This window comes from Mercurialis annua, linkage group LG4, assembly GCF_937616625.2.
Source record: "Mercurialis annua linkage group LG4, ddMerAnnu1.2, whole genome shotgun sequence".
NCBI classification, from domain to species: domain Eukaryota; kingdom Viridiplantae; phylum Streptophyta; class Magnoliopsida; order Malpighiales; family Euphorbiaceae; genus Mercurialis; species Mercurialis annua.
In genome coordinates this window covers 27,782,387-27,802,918 of record NC_065573.1, presented here as the reverse complement: position 1 = coordinate 27,802,918, position 20,532 = coordinate 27,782,387, and the positions used below count along the sequence as shown (strand labels likewise).

Genomic DNA, 20,532 nt, shown 5'->3' with positions numbered 1-20,532 from the left:
GAAGAACCTGGGAGTTGGAACTTTTCTCTAACTAGTCGATTGAATCTTACTTGACCTATTCACTAAGCATATGCTCATTCTGTGGAACATCAAGCATATTTGAATAGCCAAGCGCAGATCTGATTCATTTTGCCTAAGATATCTATTCCAATTTTGGTTACCTTGCAGAATACGCCTACACAATGCAAGTTACAGTACCAGGAAATGTATATAGCTATGGAGTCGTATTGCTCGAGATACTAACAACTTGACTGTCCGTTGATGAAGAATTTGGAGAAGGGGTAGATTTGGTGAACGTGAAGTGGGTTTATGGTGCTCCAGTAAGAGGAGAGACGCCCGAGCAGATAACGAGGAACTCAGCAAAGTTTCCTTTGGATGGAGGAGAGAAATACTGGCAGCTTCAAAGGTGGCATTACTCTGCACTGACAACACGCCAGCCAAGCGACCAAAAATGAAGAAGATAAGGAGATAAAGGAAAATTGATTCAAGTATGTCATTTCTGCTATCCGCGTTCTGAATCATGAATCTGGTAAATAGCTCACCTTCGTGTCTTTATATGTGTTCTTCGGGTTCTATATCTGTGTTGATGCTCTACTAATATGTTAAATGAGCAATGGAAACATGTGAAGTAGTTTAGTTGGAGACAGAACAGGTGATGGGTTTCAGGTTTTTTGAGATTTCTGTCAGATTTATACTCAAATATACTCTTCAACATTACAGGGCTCAATCAAATACACATTACAAAGTATGAAACATCACAGCACTCGATCAAATAAACTCATTAATGAAACATTACAAGTCTCCATCAAACATTACAGGGCTCAATCAAATACACATTACAAAGTTACATTATCAAACGTACCACAAATGAAAATGAAACATTTATTATCAACATTCAAACTTAGTAAGATCAGCTGTACTATCAACATTCAAACTTAGCAAGAACAGCTGTACTATCCACATATTATACTCGACTCCATACAAAACTGATCGGCACCAATACAGTGATCGAATACTAGATAATTAAACTTCTTGTCGGTTGTAGCTGCCATTGAAGTTGGAAACAAAAATTATCAGTACAATTAAATTAAAAGATTAAACGATTCAAAACAAACAAGGTTCGATTAAGAAAATGGTTAAAATACCTGAACACCTTGCCATCAATACTAATTTTGGGGACATGAGAAATCTTGGACAAATCTTCTGTAAATGATTCACAATCAAATATATTTATTTCTTGAAGACCAGTGACGCAAGCAGGCATCTCTTTCATGTTGGGTAAACGTCCAAGACGTAAGAATTGAAGAGTGCTGCTGGAACTATTGAGAAGCCACCGTGGCAATTCCACCAATTTTGGTAGACCTATAAGTATCAGAATTTCAAGGTGGCAGAATCGACTTTGATTATTGCTCTCTTCCTCCTCAATTTCCAAATCGAAGTTCTTACAATCCGCGATAGAAAGTTTCTCTAATGAAGTTAGATACTTTATACTCTGCGGAAAACTTCTTAAGCTGGAACATTTCGCGATAACCAGTCTTCGAAGGCTGGTTAGACCCTGCATATCTTCAAACAAGAATTCTATATTTTCACATGAAGAAATAGTCAAAACTCGAAGAGATTTTAAACAACCTATTCCATTATTAGGCAAAACCTTCTGCTTTGTGGTTATTGACAGAGATCTAAGACTGACAAATAACTTCATGTCACTGGGTAACTCTTCAAATTTAGAAGAGCCAAAAAGCCATAGAGTTTGTAAGCTCTGTAACTTGGAAACAGAATTTGGCAGTCTTGTTATGTTGCAAACAGATAAATTGAGAAATCTCAAATGCTTTAACATACCAATACCTTCCGGCAGTATCTCTATTTGAGAACTTCTCAAATCCAAGTACCGCAGAAATTGAAACCTTGGCAAACACAATGTCTCGATGAATGACTGGCTAATAAAGCCTGAGTCAACATAAAATGCAATGGTTCTTACACTGTCTAAACCTTGTAAGATCACAGGGAGACTTTCAGGAAGTGAATTAGGGTTAGCAAATAACAAATGCCGAACATTTCTAGGTACTTGTCGGGTTGATGATGTTACTATTGAGCACTCTTTTTGTATCAATGATGATGCAAGATCATGCATCAAATCATGCATTTTACAACTAACCAAACCAAACAATTGCTCAACATCTTGGAAAAAGGATCTGGAACATAACTCTTCGAAGTAACGCAATCCAACATCTTCTAACTCTTCATTCTCATTCTTAGACTGAAGAAGCCCATGCGCCCGCCAAAAATAAGTCAATAACGAATCACTATATCTATAATCCTTTGGAAAAAATGAACAGTACGCGAAGCATTTTTTCAAGTTAGATGGCAACTGCTCATAACTTATTCTTAGCGCGGGCATTATATCATCTTCCTTTTGCTCTAATTTCCAAATCTCGCTATCCCTTACATATTTCCACTCGTGCTCCTTAGTAATGGAATAAAGCAAATTTCCTAATGTTACTACTGCTAGAGGAACTGCTTTGCATTTTCTTACAATTTCTTCACCCATTTTTACAAGATTGGGATAGCGTTCCACATCACGTGGGTCTTTAAATGCACATTTGAGAAATAAAGACACACAATTGTTATAAGAAAGATCATTTAAATTGTAAGGTGGAACACTAGCCATGAGTGAGGCAACACTATGTTTTCTTGTCGTAACTAGAATCTTACTTCCATTGGCACCCCCCATCAACAAATCTCTCAATTCATTCCATTTTCGAGGGTCATCATTCCACACATCATCTAAGATGAGCAAGTATTTTTTATTGTGAATTGTCTCCCTCAATAATGCTTGCAATTGTTCTATGCCCAAATCTATACATTTTCGACCTGTGGCAGCCAGGTTGATTTTTCTAAGAACTTCTTCCAAATCAAAGTCATCTGAGATGCATGCCCAAACCTTCATCTCAAAATGACTGTTTACCCTTTGATCATTATACACCAGCTTAGCTAGTGTAGTCTTCCCCAGACCTCCAATCCCCACAATTGGAAGAACAGAGATATTCTCAACATCGACATGATTCAATAAATGATCGACGATCATCTCTTTATCATAGTCCCTCCCAATAACAGTAGCAACATCCACAAAGGAGTAGGTCAATTTCTTCTCCCCGCGAATGACTGGCGTACCGTTGACCCCCTCAGTCAGACCAAAATCAGACTTAAGTTTAACAATTTCAGCTACTCTCTCCCTAATGCTCTTTAGTTTATGGGCCATTCTGAAGCGGAATGCAAGTGGATTAGAGCTTGAAAAGAAACGTTTTACCTTTACGCAAGTATTCTCTGCATCTTTCAGCACTTGCCTTCTCAATGCTTCGCAATCGAATTGATCCACGGCATCTTCGATGTCATAAAGGATGTCTTTGAGGTCCTCAAGCCACACTTGGATCCGGTTGTTCTTTGATTGCTGCTCTCTTTCAGTCCAATTAACCTTAAGAACTGGAAGTTTGGTACAATCCTACTAAACTAGATTGAACATGTCGCAACCGAGCAAAACCGGCGGTTGAACCAAAAAGAATCGGCGATTGGATCGAATTGAATCAGAGGTTGAAGTGGCCTGAACTACCTACACTTAAAAAAATCCAAAAAAATAAATTGTTGGTATAATTTTATCCAACCGATTCAACTGATGGTTGAACTAAAAACCAATAACTATATCGATTCAGCTATTGGTTTGATTTTTAAAGCGCTTGCTGAAAGGCCATTCCAGTTAACTACTCCCTCCGTTTTTATTTAGTTGTCCATTTAGCCAAAATTACACATATTAAGAAAGTCTGCTTATTGTCTTAAATTATAGGAGTAAATACTAATATAACCTTATTTTTTAATAAATATTTTGTAAACTGAGTCATATAGTCATTTATTAGGAAGGGATAAATTTAAAAAATAATATTTCCTCCATTTTAATTTAGTTATCCATTTAATCAAATGAATTTGTCTATAATTAGTTGCCCATGTAGGATTTCAAGATAACAGTAGCTATTATCTTCCAAATCTATCCATGCCTAATAAAATGACTTTATAACTCAATCTACAAAACATTTTTTACATAGTAGGTTTATATTAGTACTAGGTCGATACCCGCGCGTTGCGCGGATTTGATAATAAAATCTATAATAAATAATTTTTTTATAATATCTTATTGAAATATTTACACTCTATACTATAATAAGATAAAATATTTACAAACATGTTATCTTATACTTCCTCTTTCCAAGAGTGTTTTTCATATTTCCAAAAATACAACTTTTATTTCTTCTATTAACAACAATACCATTTCTCTATTTTTCTCCATCTTCTTCACCCAAATCCTAATTTTATTTTCTCTCTTTCTTCATTAACTCCACCACCACTATCAATCCATTGCCACCATTGCTTGCCGCCAGCCGCCATCGTCGAAAGTTTGCCGCCACCGCAAGAAGCCGTTGTCATCCCTTACACCGTTGCCACAGTAGCTGCTGCTCCATGCCGCCGCCGCCGCAGCCGCTCCTCCATGCCGCCACTGTTCTTTTAAAAAAAAATCAAATATGAACTCTTATGGAATCATATTTATTTGTATAGATCTAGTTTTTGTATATATAGATCTATTATTTTTTGTTATTTTATTTGTAGATCTAGAATTTATTGCATATGATTTCTCAGTTTATTTTTTCATTCTCAGTTCATCATCATCTCCTCCATTCTTTTGATTTGAAATTTTTATATCCAGATTTGATTTTTTTTAAACGTATATAATTCGTATCATATACGGATTATATACAGATTATATATGAACTATATACAATAAATATATATATATATGTATATTATCTGATTTTATATACGAATTTTGTGCTGAATGTATACAAATTCATTTTTTTGTATACAAAAAAACTGTATTTTGGTAAATATTTTTAAAAAGATGGTATTGTTTGTAAACAAAACTTTGAGGTTGTATTTTTGTAAACATTTTCATTTTTCCCGATATTTGTAAAAAGATCTATAGATAATACCCTTGTAAAGGAGTTTTGCTATTAGCATAAAATAAAGGGTAAAAATGAAAAATTATGCTAAAAGGTACAATAGAGTTCTTTAATGGAAAATAAAAAAAATGGCAATGAGACTTTCTAGATGGAACGTATAGTAGAAATGATATAGTATTATTAAATTAATCAGCCGATGTTTCTTGACACCTACCTTATGTGTTAACTACTCCCTCCGTTTTTTGTAGTTGTCGCTTTTGGTAAATACTTTTGTCTAACAATGGTTGTCACTTTAGAATTTTTATGTGATTTTTACGGTTATATTTCAAATTTAATTAGCCTTCTAATTAAATCACTCTATTAAATAATAATTCAACTTTCAAAGCTAAATTTGGATAGTTGATACTAGAGGTATCCAAACTATTGTTATATTTCATTTTGATTACCGAACTTTAAAATTATTTCAACTGAGGTTCTTAGGCCAAAAAAGATGATGTGGCAATTGAATTTTGTAACCAAATTTAAAAAAAATTAAAGTTTAATAACCAAATTGAAAAATTTGGTAACCAAATTGCAAAGAAATTAAAATTTAGTAATTAAAATGAAAAAAAACAAATTCGATAACTAAAATGAAATATAACGAAAGTTTGGATATTCCAGGCGTCTATTACACTATGTCAATGTGTTGGATTAACTATGCCATGTAAGGGTATATTAGTCTATCTAAAAGAATGTGGAGCGTAACTATGAAGTGTTGGAGCGCGAAAATCCGAACACCTAAATAAATAGTATGTATTATTATCCTCAAATAAATGACTTTATATTCCAAATAAGATGCACCGATAAAAATTTAATCATAGCACCATTTATAAATCTGAAAGTTATAAAAAAAGAAAATTAGGAAGATGGATTAATAAAATTAATTTAAACCAACTTAACTACTCTCTTTTTATCTAAATTTATAGACATTATTTCAAATTTTTTATCCCACTATTAAACATTTACTTTACTAGTGGTTGTTAAATATATTCTTATTAATTATAGAAAATATTTTGAATAGACAATAAATATCAGACAAAAGTTATTATTATATATTAAATAAGAGTAACTGAGTAAGTATGATATATATATTAATTCATTTGATTGAGGGAATTTAATTTTTTTAATATTTATGTTTATTTTTGATAAAAAAAATATTTATGTTTATTTTAAATTGTTTATCTATTTGAGAAGGAGAGTGTACATATTTTTAGATTTCGTGTTTGTTGAAATAGCTTATTATTTTGGTGATGAGAGAGACAGAGAGAGTATTAAGTTTCATTTTAATGAATTTATTCATGATTCATGGATGAAAAAGAGACCAGTGCTAATTTCCGAATATATAAAATTTTTCTAAATCGATGCTACATTAACGTTACTTTTTTTTAACGTTACTTAATCCACGTGGAAAAAGCTGCGTTATAACAACGCACCGCGAAATCTACAAATAAAACATTAAAACTTTAATTAAAGCGCTAACGTTAATTTTTGATTGAAAGACTTAAATACCCTCATATTTTGTATACAAAAACAAAAAAAGAAAAGGACTAGAATGACAACCGCCATGAATTTGGTTATAAAATAAAGGAATAACCTAACATTTTAGCGCCTCAAAAAACCTATTTCAAAGAAGAAACATGTTTCAAAGCCAATTTTTTACACTTAGGGTTTGTCTGAATCATATCATCACAGTTCAAAAACTTTTATTGATTTTTAAAAATTTATCTTTGAAAAATTTTGATGGTTGCGGAAATCTTGTATTTTTAAAATCTGATAGTGAAACAAAGCTGCGTACTTACTCTCGCTCAAGAATTATACTTTGTTTTGCTGAAAGAAAATTCGATCTAATCAGTAAGTTACCGTTAAATTTTGTGAACTTTTAGATCGTGATGTTTCTTCTTTCAATTTTTACTGATTTTGTTTCCGCTGATTTGACCTTAGTTTTAAAAAAATCAAGTTTGGGGTTTGATTAACTTAGTCTATAATATTATTCGGATATATGCCGTGCCTTGATTATTTTAATGCCAATTCTAATTATATCTCACAATCAACATTCGTAAAGATGCCTTATGTTGGCATAAACTGGCTTATGTTGCTACCAAATTTGTGCTCCCGTAGTCCCTGTCCGATCTGAGTGTTGATTATGAGATGTGGTTGAAATTGGCCCGAAAATTATAGGAAATCACGTTTCGTGGCCGAACTTGCCCTTTCAAATAGTTTTATGCGGGTTTGTACATTTATCTTTCAAGGTATCAGTTTTCTTTTGTAAAACTTCAAATTTGGCGTTTGATAAATTTAGCTCACACAATCTTCAGGTATGTTCTGTTCCTTTTATTTTAATGCCAATTTGATTACCTCTTATAGTCAGCACTGTTAACCATGTGGAATGTTGGTTGTTAAATTTCTCAAAGAACCATGTGGCTTATGTTGCTACCATATTCATTCTCTTTTGGTCCCTGTCCCAGTCCCTTGAAATCTAAGTGTTGATCTTTAGGGGTGATGAAATTGGCTATAAAGTAAGAGTTGTGGTCTAATTATGAAAATTCAAGTTTTATTGCCAAAATTACATCTCACAATAAATAAACACTGGTAAACATGTTTTATATTATCCCAAAGTGGCTTATGTTGCTACCAGATCTATGTTTCAGTGGTTCTTGTTCCGGTCCCTTTAACTTCAATCATTTGCTTAAGTAATTTTCTTTTGTTGGTCGGATATGGAACAATATAATAAAAGATGCATAAATGATATTTGTTTGATCATTTCCACTAAAATCCCAAGCAGCTTATGCTATAACCAAATTTATGCTCCGGTCCCTGTCCCGTTCTGGTGAAAGACGAGTGTTGATTATTAAATGTGCTTGAAATTTACTGGAAAATAGAAGTATGATCTACTTATGGTAAATCAAGTTTATGTCCAGAAATACCAATTCCAAATAGTGATATATGAGTTTGTTGAACTTTTTTCTTTGGATTTCTATTTCTAGTTGGTGGGTGAATTATTATATCTGGTTATTAAAATGCAATTAAATCTCTAAAACTGCATATTTTAACTTCAATAATCTGCTTAAGTATGCGGTCGGATGAGAACATTATGATAGTGGGTTATGTTGCACTATTTTAGTAGTATATGCATAAATGGTACTTGTTTGATCATTTTTACTAAATTCTAAGCAGCCTATGCCATAACCAAATTAATGTACCGGTCTCTTTCGGCCCGCCCCGTTCCTTTGAAAGCTCTCCGTGTTGAAATTGTTGGAATCTAAGAGTTACAGTCTAATATGTAAAAATGAAGTCTTATGACCTGAAAATATTGTTTTCAAATATTTTTATGTGTCTTATGCTGCTGCCAAAATTATGCTACCGTAGTCCCTGTTCTGGTCCCTTGAAAGCTGAGTGATGATTGAGAGATTTGTTTGAAAATGGCTGGAAAATTAAAAAAATATCATATTGGCTGCCTCGATTATTTTAATGCCAATTTTGATTACATTTCATGACGGCGAACATGTCATATGTTCCAAAGTGGCTTATGGTGCTGCTAAATTTATGCTACCATAATTCGTAAACATGTCGTATGTAAACCCAAAGTGGCTTATGCTGTTGCCGAATTTATGCTACCGTAGTCCCTGTCCCGGTTCCTTGAAAATTGAGTACTGATTGTAAAACGTGGTTGAATTAGCCGGAAAATTATAGAAAATCACTTTTTATGGCTGCCTCGAATATTTTAATGCCAATTCTGATTACGTTTCACGATAGTGAGCGATAGTGAGCATGTAATATGTTAGTCTAAAGTTGCTTATTTTGCTACATGTTTATGTTTCCATGGTCCCTGTCCCTTGAAATACGAGCGTTGATTATGAAATGTGGATGGAATTTGCTGGAACATAGAAGGTACGGTCTAATTATGGTAAATCAAGGTTTATCCAGAATTATTATTTTCAGAAAGTGTTACATGGGTTTGAGCTATTTTCTTTGGATTACTTTTTCCTTTTGTTGGTGGATTATTAAACCTGATTATTGAAATGCAGTTACATTTGTAAAACTGCATATTTTAACTTCAATCATCTGCTTAAGTAATTGCTTTTGTCGGTCAAATATTGAACTATTTGATAGTAGGTTTTGCTGCGGTTTATTTTTTTTAATTAGTAGATGCTTATATAATATTTGCTTGATCATTTTCACTAAAATCTTAAGCAGCATATGTTATAACCAAATTTATGCAACTGTCCAGTTCCGGTCCCTTCCCTAGAAATCCTGAGTGTTGAAATTGCTTGGAAAATAAGAGCTAGATTTGCTGGGAAATAAATGGTATTGTCTAATTATGGAAAATAAGAGCTAGATTTGCTGGGAAATAAATGGTAGTGTCCCGATCCGGTCCGTGTCCCGTTCCGGTCCCTGTCCCGATCCGGTCCGTGTCCCGTTCCGGTCCCTGTCCCGTTTCGGTGAAAGACGAGAGTTGATTACAAAATGTGCTTGGAATTTGCGGGTAAATAGAAGGTATGGTCTACTTATGGTAAATCAAGTTTATGTTCAGAAATACCAATTCCAAATAGTGTTATATGGGCTTGTTGAACTTTTTTCTTTGGATTTCTTATTTCCTATGGTGGGTGAATTATTGTATCTGGTTATTAAAATGCAATTGAATTTCTAAAACTGTATATTTTAACTTCAATCATCTGCTTAAGTATGCTGTCGGATATGAAACATTATGATAGTGGGTTAAGCTGTACTATTTTTAGTTATTTTTATTAGTAGATGCATAAATGGTATTTGTTTGATCATTTTTAATAAATTCTAAGCAGCCCATGCTATAACCAAATTAATGCACCAATCCCTTCCTGCCTGTCCCGTTCACATGAAACCTCCGTGTTGAAATTGGTTGGAAACTAAGAGTTACAGTCTAATAATGTAAAAATGAATTTTTGTGGCCTGAAAATATTGTTTTCAAATATTTTTATGTGGCCTATGCTGCTTCCAAAATTATGTTACCGTAGTCCCTGTTCCGTCCCTTGAAAGTTGAGTGGCGACTCTGAGATTTGTTTGAAATTGGCTTTAAAATTTAAAAGGATCATATTGGCTGCCTTGATTATTTTAATGCCTATTTTGATTACCTTTCATGATGGTGAGCATGTCGTATGTTAGCCCAAAATGGCTTATGCTGCTGCCAAATTTATGCTACCGTAATTCGTAAACATGTCATATGTTAGCCCAAAGTGGCTTATGCTGCTGCCAAATTTATGCTACCGAAGCCCGTCCCGGTCCCTTGAAAGTTGAGCATTGATTGTGTAACGTGATTGAATTGGCTGGAAAATTATAGAAAATCACGTTTTTTGGTTGCCTCGAATATTTTAATGCAATTCTGATTACGTGTCACGATGGTGAACATGTCATATGTTAATTTAAAGTTGCTTCTGTTGCTACATGCTTATGTTTCCATCGTCCCTGTCCCGGTCCCTTGAAATATGAGCGCTTATTATGAAATGTGGATGGAATTTGCTGGAAAATAGAAGGTACGGTCTATTTATTTTAAATCAAGTTTTATCCAGAATTACCATTTTCAGAATGTGTTCTATGGGTTTGAGCTATTTTCTTTGTAAAACTGCATAATTTAACTTCAATCATCTGCTTAAGTAATCTGCTTTTTTCGGTCAAATGTTGAACTATTTGATAGTAGATGCATCATGCATAAATAATATTTGCTTGATCATCTTCACTAAAATCCTAAGCAGCTTATTTTATAGCCAAATTTATGCTACTGTCCAGTTCCGGTCCCTTCCCTAGAAATCCTAAGTGTTGAAATTAGTTGGAAATTAAGAGCTACATTTGCTGGGAAATAAATGGTGTTGTCTAATTTTGGTAAATCAAGCTTATATCCAGAATTTTCATTTTCAAATAGTGTTATGTGGCTTGGTACTTTTTTCTCTAGATTACTGTTTCCTTTTGTAGGTGAGTTATCATGCCTATTAAAATGCAGGTACATTTCTATAATTGCATATTTTGACTTCAATCATCTGCTTAAGAAATTTGCTTTTGTCGGTTGTATATGGAACAATATGATAATAGATGCATAAATGGTATTTGTTTGATCATTTTCACTAAAATCCTGAGCAGCTTATGCTATAGACAAATTTATGCTCCGGTCCCTGTCCCGTTCCCGTTCCCGGTCCCTGTCCCTGTCCCGTTCCGGTCCCTGTCCCTATCCGGTCCGTGTCCCGTTCCGGTCCCTGTCCCGTTTCGGTGAAAGACGAGAGTTGATTACAAAATGTGCTTGGAATTTGCGGGTAAATAGAAGGTATGGTCTACTTATGGTAAATCAAGTTTATGTTCAGAAATACCAATTCCAAATAGTGTTATATGGGCTTGTTGAACTTTTTTCTTTGGATTTCTTATTTCCTTTGGTGGGTGAATTATTGTATCTGGTTATTAAAATGCAATTGAATTTCTAAAACTGTCTATTTTAACTTCAATCATCTGCTTAAGTATACTGTCGGATATGAAACATTATGATAGTGGGTTATGCTGTCCTATTTTAGTTATTTTTATTAGTAGATGCATAAATGGTATTTGTTTGATCATTTTTAATAAATTCTAAGCAGCCCATGCTATAACCAAATTAATGCACCAATCCCTTCCTGCCTTTCCCGTTCACATGAAACCTCCGTGTTGAAATTGGTTGGAAACTAAGAGTTACAGTCTAATAATTTAAAAATGAATTTTTGTGGCCTGAAAATATTGTTTTCAAATATTTTTATGTGGTCCCTGTTCCGTAGTCCCTGTTCCGTCCTTTGAAAGTTGAGTGGTGACTGTGAGATTTGTTTGAAATTGGCTGGAAAATTTAAAAGGATCATATTGGCTGCCTTGATTATTTTAATGCCAATTTTGATTACCTTTCACGACGGTGAGCATGTCGTATGTTAGCCCAAAATGGCTTATGCTGCTGCCAAATTTATGCTACCGTAATTCGTAAACATGTCATATGTTAGCCCAAAATGGCTTATGCTGCTCTGCCAAATTTATGCTACCGAAGTCCCTGTCCCGGTCTCTTGAAAGTTGAGCATTGATTGTGTAACGTGATTGAATCGGCTGGAAAATTATAGAAAATCACGTTTTTTGGTTGCCTCGAATATTTTAATGCAATTCTGATTACGTGTCACGATGGTGCATGTCACATGTTAGTTTAAAGTTGCTTCTGTTGCTACATGCTTATGTTTCCATGGTCCCTGTCCCGGTCCCTTGAAATATGAGCGCTTATTATGAAATGTGGATGGAATTTGCTGGAAAATAGAAGGTATGGTCTATTTACGGTAAGTCAAGTTTATGTCCAGAAATACTAATTCCAAATAGTTGGTGGATTATGAAACCTGGTTATTGAAATGCAGTTATATTTGTAAAACTGCATATTTTAACTTCAATCATCTGCTTAAGTAATTGCTTTTGTCGGTCAAATATTGAACTATTTGATAGTAGGTTTTGCTGCAGTTTATTTGCTTTTATTAGTAGATGCATATATAATATTTGCTTGATCACCTTCGCTAAAATCCTAAGCAGCTTACTCTGTAGCCAAATTTAACTGTCCGGTTCCGGTCCCTTCCCTAGAAATCCTGAATGTTGAAATTGGTTAAAAAATAAGAGTTACATTTGCTGAAAATAAATGGTATAGTCTAATTATGGTAAATCAATCTTATGTCCAGAATTTTCATTTTCACATAGTGTTTTGTGGCTTAGTACTTTTTTCTTTGGATTACTAAATGAAGTTATATTTCTATAAGTGCATATTTTAAGTTCAATCATCTGCTTAAGTAATTTGCTTTTATCGGTCGGATATGGAACAGTATGATAATAGATTGCATAAATGGTATTTGTTTGATCATTTTCACTAAAATCCCAAGCAGCTTATGCTATACGGTCTATGTCCCGTTCTGGTGAGAGACGAGCGTTGATTATGAAATATGCTTGGAATTTGCTGGAAAATAGAAGGTATGGTCTATTTACGGTAAATCAAGTTTATGTCCAGAAATACCAATTCCAAATAGTGTTACATGGGTATATTGAACTTTTTTCTTTGGATTTATATTTTCCTTTGGTGGGTGAATTATTCTATCTAGTTATTAAAATGCAATTAAATCTCTAGAACTGCATGTTTTAACTTCAATCATCTGCTTAAGTAAGCAGTGGGATATGGAACAGTATGGTAGTGGGTTATGCTGCACAATTTTAGTTGCTTTTATTAGTAGACCCATAAATGGTATTTGTTTGATCATTTTCACTAAATTCTAAGCAACTTATGCTATAACCAAAATAATGCACCGGTCCCTCCCGCTCGTCCCATTCCCTTGAAAGCCTCCGTGTTGAAATAAGAGTTACAGTATAATAATGTAAAAATGAAGTTTTATAGCTGAAAACATCGTTTTCAAATATTTTTTATGTGCCTTATATAGCTGCCAAAATTATTTTATTTCCAGTTCCTTGAAAGTTGAGTGCTGACTGTGAGATTTTTTTTGGTTGGAAAATTAAAAGAGATCATATCGGCTTACTCGATTATTTTAATGCCAATTTTGATTACATTTCACGATGGTGAACATGTCGTATGTTAGCCCAAAGTGGCTTAGGCTGCTGCCCAACTTATGCTACCGTAGTCCCGTTCCCGGTTCCTTGAAAGTTGAGCACTGATTGTGGAACGTGGTTGAATTGGCCGGAAAATTATAGAAGATCACGTTTATGGCTGTCTCGAATATTTTAATGCCAATTCTGATTACGTTTCACGATGGTGAACATGTCATATGTTAGTCTAAAGTTGCTTATGTTGTTACATGTTTCCATGGTCCCTGTCCCTTGAAATATGGGCGTTGATTCTGAAATTTGGATGGAATTTGCTGGAAAATAGAATGTACGGTCTACTTATGGTAAATCAAGTTATATCCAGAATTACCATTTTCAGAAAGTGTTACATGGGTTTAAGCTATTTTCTTTGGATTACTTTTTGCTTTTGTTGGTGGCTTATTAAACCTGGTTATTGAAATGCAGTTATATTTGTAAAACTGCATATTTTAACTTCAATCATCTGCTTAAGTAATTGCTTTTGTCGATCAAATATCGAACTATTTGATAGTAGGTTTTGCTGCAGTTTATTTTGCTTTTATTAGAAGATGAATATATAATATTTGATTGACCACCTTAACTAAAATCCTAAGCTTCTGTAGCCAAAATTATGCAACTGTCTAGTTCCGGCCCCTTTCCCAGAAATCCTGAATATTGAAATTGGTTGGAAAATGAGAGCTGCATTTGCTGGGAAATAAATGGTATAGTCTAATTATGGTAAATCAAGCTTATGTCCAGAATTTTCATTTTCAAATAGTGTTATGTGACTTCGTACTTTTCTCTTTGGATTACTAAATGAAATATTTCTATAAGTGCTTATTTTAACTTCAATCATCTGCTTAAGTAAATTTGTTTTTGTCGGTAAATGAAATATTTCTATAAGTGCTTATTTTAACTTCAATCATCTGCTTAAGTAAATTTGTTTTTGTCGGTCGAATATGGAACAGTATGATAATAGATGCATAAATGGTGTTTGTTTGATCATTTTCACTAAAATCCCAAGCAGCTTATGCTATACGGTCCCTGTCCCGCTCCGGTCCCTATCCCTTTACGGCCCCTGTCCCGCTCCGGTCTCTGTCCCGTTCTGGTGAAAGACGAGCGTTGATTATGAATTATGCTTGGAATTTGCTGGAAAATAGAAGGTATGGTCTATTTACGGTAAATAAAGTTTATGTCCAGAAATACCAAATGGGTTTGTCGAACTGTTTTCTTTGGATTTCTATTTTCCTTTGGTGGGTGAATTAGTATATTTGGTTACTAAAATGCAATTAAATCTCTAAAACTGCATATGTTAACTTCAATCATCTGCTTAAGTATGCGGTGGGATATGGAACAGTATGATAGTGGGTTATACTGCACAATTTTAGTTGTTTTTATTAGATCCATAAATGGTATTTGTTTGATCATTTTCACTAAATTCTAAGCAACTTATGCTATAACCAAATTAATCCGCCCCGTCCCGTTCCCTTGAAAGCCTCAGTGCTGAAATAAGAGTAACAGTATAATAATGTAAAAATGAAGTTTTATAGCTGAAAATATTGTTTTCAAATATTGTTATGTGGCTTATGCAGCTGCCAAAATTATTTTAGTTCCGGTCCCTTGAAAGTTGAGTGCTGATTGTGAGATTTGTTTTAAATCGGCTGGAAAATTAAAACATATCATATTGGCTGCCTCGATTGTTTTAATGCCAATTTTGATTACATTTCACGATGGTGAACGTGTCGTATGTTAGCCCAATCCTTGGGCTGCTGCCAAACTTATGCTATCGTAGTCCCTATCTCGGTCCGTTGGAAGTTGTTGAGCATTGATTGTGAAACGTGGTCGGCCGGAAAATTATAGAAAATCACGTTCTATGGCTGCCTCGAATATTTTAATGCAAATTTTGATTACGTTTCCTGATGGTGAACATGTAATATGTTAGTCTAAAGTTGCTTATGTTGCTACATGTTTATGTTTCCGGTCCCTTCCCAAGAAAGTTGAAATTGGTTGGAAAATAAGAGCTACATTTGCTGGGAAATAAATGGTATAGTCTAATTATGGTAAATCAAGGTTATGTCCATAATTTTCATTTTCAAGTGTTATGTGGCATAGGACGATTTTCTTTGGATTACTAAATGAAGTTATATTTCTATAAGTGCATATTTCAACTTCAATCATCGGCTTAAATAATTTGCTTTTGTCGGTCTGATATGGAACACTATCATAATAGATGCATAAATGGTATTTATTTGATTATTTTCACTAAAATCCCAAGCAGCTTATGCTATACGGTCCCTGTCCCGTTCTGGTGAAAGACGAGCGTTGATTATGAAATATGCTTGGAATTTGCTGGAAAATAGAAGGTATGGTCTACTTACGGTCAATGAAGTTCATGTCTAGAAGTACCATTTCCAAATAGTGTTACATGGGTTTGTCGAACTTTTTTCTTTGGATTTCTATTTTCCTTTGGTGGGTGAATTACTATATCTGGTTATTAACATGCAATTAAATCTCTAAAACTGCATAATTTAACTTCAGTTATCTGCTTAAGTAGACGGTGGGATATGGAACAGTATGATAGTGGGTATGCTGCACAAATTTAGTTGTTTTTATTGGTAGATCCGTGAATGGTATTTGTTTGATCATTTTCATTAAATTCTAGCAGCTTATGCTACAAAATTAATGCACCGGTCCCTTCCGGCACGTCCCGTTCCCTTGAAAGCGGTGTTGATATACGAGTTACAGTATAATAATGTAAAAATGAAGTTTTATGGCTGAAAATATTGTTTTCTAATATTTTTATGTGGTTTATGCTGCTGCCAAAATTATGCTACAGTATTCCATGTTCCGGTCCCTTGAAAGTTGAGTGCTGATTGTGAGATTTGTTTGAAATTGGCTGGAAAATTAAAGAAGATCATATTGGCTGCCTCGATTATTTTAATGCCAATTTTAATTACATTCACGATGGTGCACATGTAGTATGTTAGCCCAAAGTGGCTTAGGTTGCTGCCAAACTTATGCTATCGCAGTCCCTGTCCCTGTCCCTTGAAAGTTGAGCATTGATTATGAAACGTGGTTGAATTGGCCGGAAAATTATAGAAAATCACGTTTTATGGATGCCTCGAATATTTTAATGCTAATTCTGATTACGTTTCACGATGGTGAACATGTCATATGTTAGTCTAAAGTTGCTTATGTTTCCATGGTCCGTGTCCCTTGAAATATGAGCGTTGATTATGAAATGTGGATGGAATTTGCTGAAAAATAGAATGTACGGTCTAATTATGCTAAATCAAGTTTTATCCAGAATTACCATTTTCAGAAAGTGTTACATGGGTTTGAGCTTTTTTCTTTGGATTACTCTTTCCTTTTGTTGGTGGATTATTAAACCTGGTTATTGAAATGAAGTTACTCTTTCCTTTTGTTGGTGGATTATTAAACCTGGTTATTGAAATGCAGTTATATTTGTAAAACTGCATATTTTAACTTCAATCATCTGCTTAAGTAATTGCTTTTGTCGGTCAAATATTGAACTATTTGATAGTAGGTTTTGCTGCAGTATATTTGCTTTTATTAGTAGATGTATATATAATATTTGCTTGATCACCTTCGCTAAAATCCATAGCAGCTTACTCTGTAGCCAAATTTATGCAATTGTCCAGTTCCGGTCCTTTCCCTAGAAATCCTGAATGTTGAAATTTGTTGGAAAATAAGAGCTTCGTTTGCTGAGAAATAAATGGTATAGTCTAATTATGGTAAATCAAGCTTATGTCCATAATTTTCATTTTCAAATAAGTTATGTGGCTTAGTACTTTTTTCTTTGAATTACTAAATGAAGTTATATTTCTATAAGTGCATATTTTATAGCCAAATTTATGCAACTGTCCAGTTCCGGTCCCTTCCCTAGAAATTGGTTGGAAAATAAGAGCTACATTTGCTGGGAAATAAATGGTATTGTCTAATTATGGTAAATCGAGTTTATCTCTAGAATAGTGTTATGTGGCTTAATACTTTTTTTTTGGATTGCTGTTTCCTTTTGTTGGTGAATTATCATGCTTATTAAAATACAGTTATATTTCTATAAGTGCATATTTTACTTCAATAATCTGTTTAAATAATTTGCTTTTGTCGGTCGGATATGAAACAATATGATAATAGATGCATAAATGGTATTTGTTTGATCATTTTCACTAAAATCTCAAGCATCTTATTCTATAGCCAAATTTACGCTCCGGTCCCTGTCCCGTTCCGGACCCTGTCCCGTTCTGGTGAAAGACGAGCGTTGATTATGAAATGTCCTTGGAATTTGCTGGAAAATAGAAGATATGGTCTACTAATGATAAATCAAGTTTATGTCTAGGAATACCAATTCCAAATAGTGTTAGATGGGTTTGTTGAACTTTTTTCTTTGAATTTCTATTTTCCCTTTGTGGGTGAATTATTATATCTGGTTATTGAAATGCAATTAAATCTCTAAAACTGCATATTTTAACTTCAATCATCAGTTTAAGTACGTCGGTCGGATATGGAACAATATGATAGTGGGTTATGCTGCATTATTTTAGTTGCTTTTATTAGTAGATGCATAAATGGTATTTATTTGATCTTTTTCACCAAGTTTTAAGTAGCTTATGTTTTAACCAAATTTATGCACCGGTCAGTGTCCTGTTCCGGCCCCCGTCCCTTTCCCTTGAAAGCCTCCATGTTGAAATTGGTTGGAAACTAAGAGATACAGTTTAATAATGTTTTTTGGCCAAAAAATGTTGTTTTCAAATATTTTTATGTGGCTTATGTTGCTGCCAAAATTATGCTACCGTAGTCCTTGTTCCGGTCTCTTGAAAGTTGAGTGTTGATTGTGAGATTTGGTCTAAATTTGCTGGAAAATTATCAAAAATCATATTGGTTGCCTAATTATTTTAATGCCAATTTTGATTACATGTCGTATGTTAGTCCGAAGTTGCTTATGATGCTACAAAATATGTTTCCGTGGTCCTTCCTCGATTCCTTGAAAGACGAGTGTTGACTATGAAATGTGGTTGGAATTTGCTGGAAAATAAAAGGTACAGTTTAATTGTGGGAAATCAAGTTTATGTCCAGAATTACCAATTTCAAATAATGTTGTGGGTTTGAATTTTTTTCATTTGATTACTATTTTCTTTTGTGGCTGAATTGTTATATTTGGTTATTAAAATGCAGTTATATTTATAAAACTGCATATGTTAACTTCAGTCATCTGCTTAAGTATAATTTGCTTTTGTCGGTCGGATATGGAATAACACGATAGTAGATTATGTTGCACTATTTTATTTTCTTTTATTAGTAGATGCATAAATTGTTGCTTTTATTGATGCATAAATAAATTGTATCTGTTTGATCATTTTCACTAAAACCCCAAAAAGCTTATGCTATAACCAAATTTATGCACCGGTCCCTATTCCATTCCCTTGAAAGCCTGCATATTGAAATCGGTTGGTCAATAAAAGTTAAAGTCTAATAATGGAAAAATCAAGTCTTATGGTCAAAATATATTGTTTTGAAATAATTTTTGTGGCTTATGCTGCTGCCAAATTTATGCTCCCGTGGTCCCTTCCCTGTTCCTTTGAAAGTTGCGTGCTGATTGTGAAATGTGGTTGAAATTGGCCTGAAAATTATAAAAAAAAATCATATTTTATGACCGCTTCTATTATTTTTATGCCAATTATGCTCTTGTGCTCCCTGTCTCAGTCCCTTGAAAGCCGAGTGTTGAAGGGTGATGAAATTGGCTATAAAGCAAGAGTTGTGGTCTAATTGTGAAATTCAAGTTTTATTGTCAAAACATACATCTCACAATATACACTGGTAAACATGTCTTATATTATCCCAACGTGGTAAACATGTCTTATACCAGATCTATGTTTCAGTGGTTCTTGCCCCGGTCCCTTGAAAGCTGAATGTTGATTATTAAATGAGGTTGAAATTTGCTGGAAAATAAATGGTATTGTCTAATTATGGTAAATCAAGCTTATGTCCAGAATTTTCCTTTTTCAAAGTGTGATGTGGCTTCAAACTTTTTCCTTAGAATTATTGTTTCTTTTGTTGCTCATATATGGAACAATATGACAGTAGGTTTTGCTGCATTAGTTTATTTGCTTTTATGAGTAGATGCATAAATGATATTTGCTTGATCATCTTCACTAAAAAATCAAGTTTTATGGCAAAAAAATATCGTATTCAAATACTTTAATGTGGGTTTGGAACAATATGAATAATTAAGTAAAAAATCAAACAGATTACACAAAACACAAAAGATTATCAAGAAAATAGAAAGAACTTCAAGAACGATCAAAGTAGCAAGAACTGATTAGTAAAACATATTATGATTACCTTAACATCGTGATCATGGGGGTGAGAATCAACAAAGCGAAAGAAACAAAGTAAAAGTCCGATAGGAATTCCGAATCTAAAACCAAGAAATCCAAAAAGTAATTTTAGCAAATGAAAAGCATTGGTTTGTCAATGAAAGATTTTTGAGTAGACAAGAAGACGGAAACAAAAAAAGAAAAGGGAAGGCCAGAAAATCAAATGTCTAAACAAGGAAATTTACCGATCATACAAAATACATAGAAGAGATGAAAAGAGAACAAAATCTTAAGAAACCTCCATAGTAGAAGCTACGTACATGAGAGATTTTTAGGTAGACAACCCTGGTTTAGGAAAAGATGGAAGAGAAGAGGCTAGACTCAGTCCACCACGTCATCCGTGGACTAAGCCTATCATATAATGACACGTCATTAAAATGATAGCAATCTTGTAATTTCGTTTATTACTTATTTACACTTTTGAGTAGTAATATTACAAGATTGTCATCATTTTAATGACTAGTTTCGCATTACGTGCTATGCACGTGACTCGTAACGTAACTCGTCAATGAACATAT

General features: G+C 33.8%; 1 protein-coding gene and 1 long non-coding RNA gene across 2 annotated transcripts; one reads left to right on the top strand and one right to left on the bottom strand.

The window, feature by feature from the left end:
* Nucleotides 1-746: 746 nt before the first annotated feature.
* On the bottom strand, nucleotides 747-4,473 carry LOC126678528 (disease resistance protein RGA2-like). Its single transcript, XM_050373421.1, has 3 exons — nucleotides 4,346-4,473; nucleotides 1,146-3,455; nucleotides 747-1,045 (listed from the first exon to the last, which is right to left on the bottom strand). The coding sequence occupies exons 1-3, from the start codon at nucleotides 4,471-4,473 to the stop codon at nucleotides 1,024-1,026; spliced, it is 2,460 nt and encodes an 819-aa protein (XP_050229378.1). The 3' UTR covers nucleotides 747-1,023.
* A 2,189-nt stretch (nucleotides 4,474-6,662) lies between these two features.
* On the top strand, nucleotides 6,663-18,747 carry LOC130015385 (uncharacterized). The gene is made up of 2 exons (XR_008790542.1): nucleotides 6,663-6,893; nucleotides 11,151-18,747. It is a non-coding gene; the product is annotated as an uncharacterized LOC130015385 (long non-coding RNA).
* Nucleotides 18,748-20,532: the final 1,785 nt, after the last annotated feature.

Bases quoted from the DNA above. Each gene is read 5' to 3' on its own strand.
- LOC126678528 (XM_050373421.1), bottom strand. From the start codon at position 4,473: ATGACAACGGCTTCTTGCGGTGGCGGCAAACTTTCGACGATGGCGGCT. The intron at 3,456-4,345 runs GTGAAGAAGATG...TTGGACTGAAAG, and splicing joins AAAATAAAATTAGGATTTGG to AGAGCAGCAATCAAAGAACA. The intron at 1,046-1,145 runs GTATTTTAACCA...CTTCAATGGCAG, and splicing joins ATTGATGGCAAGGTGTTCAG to CTACAACCGACAAGAAGTTT.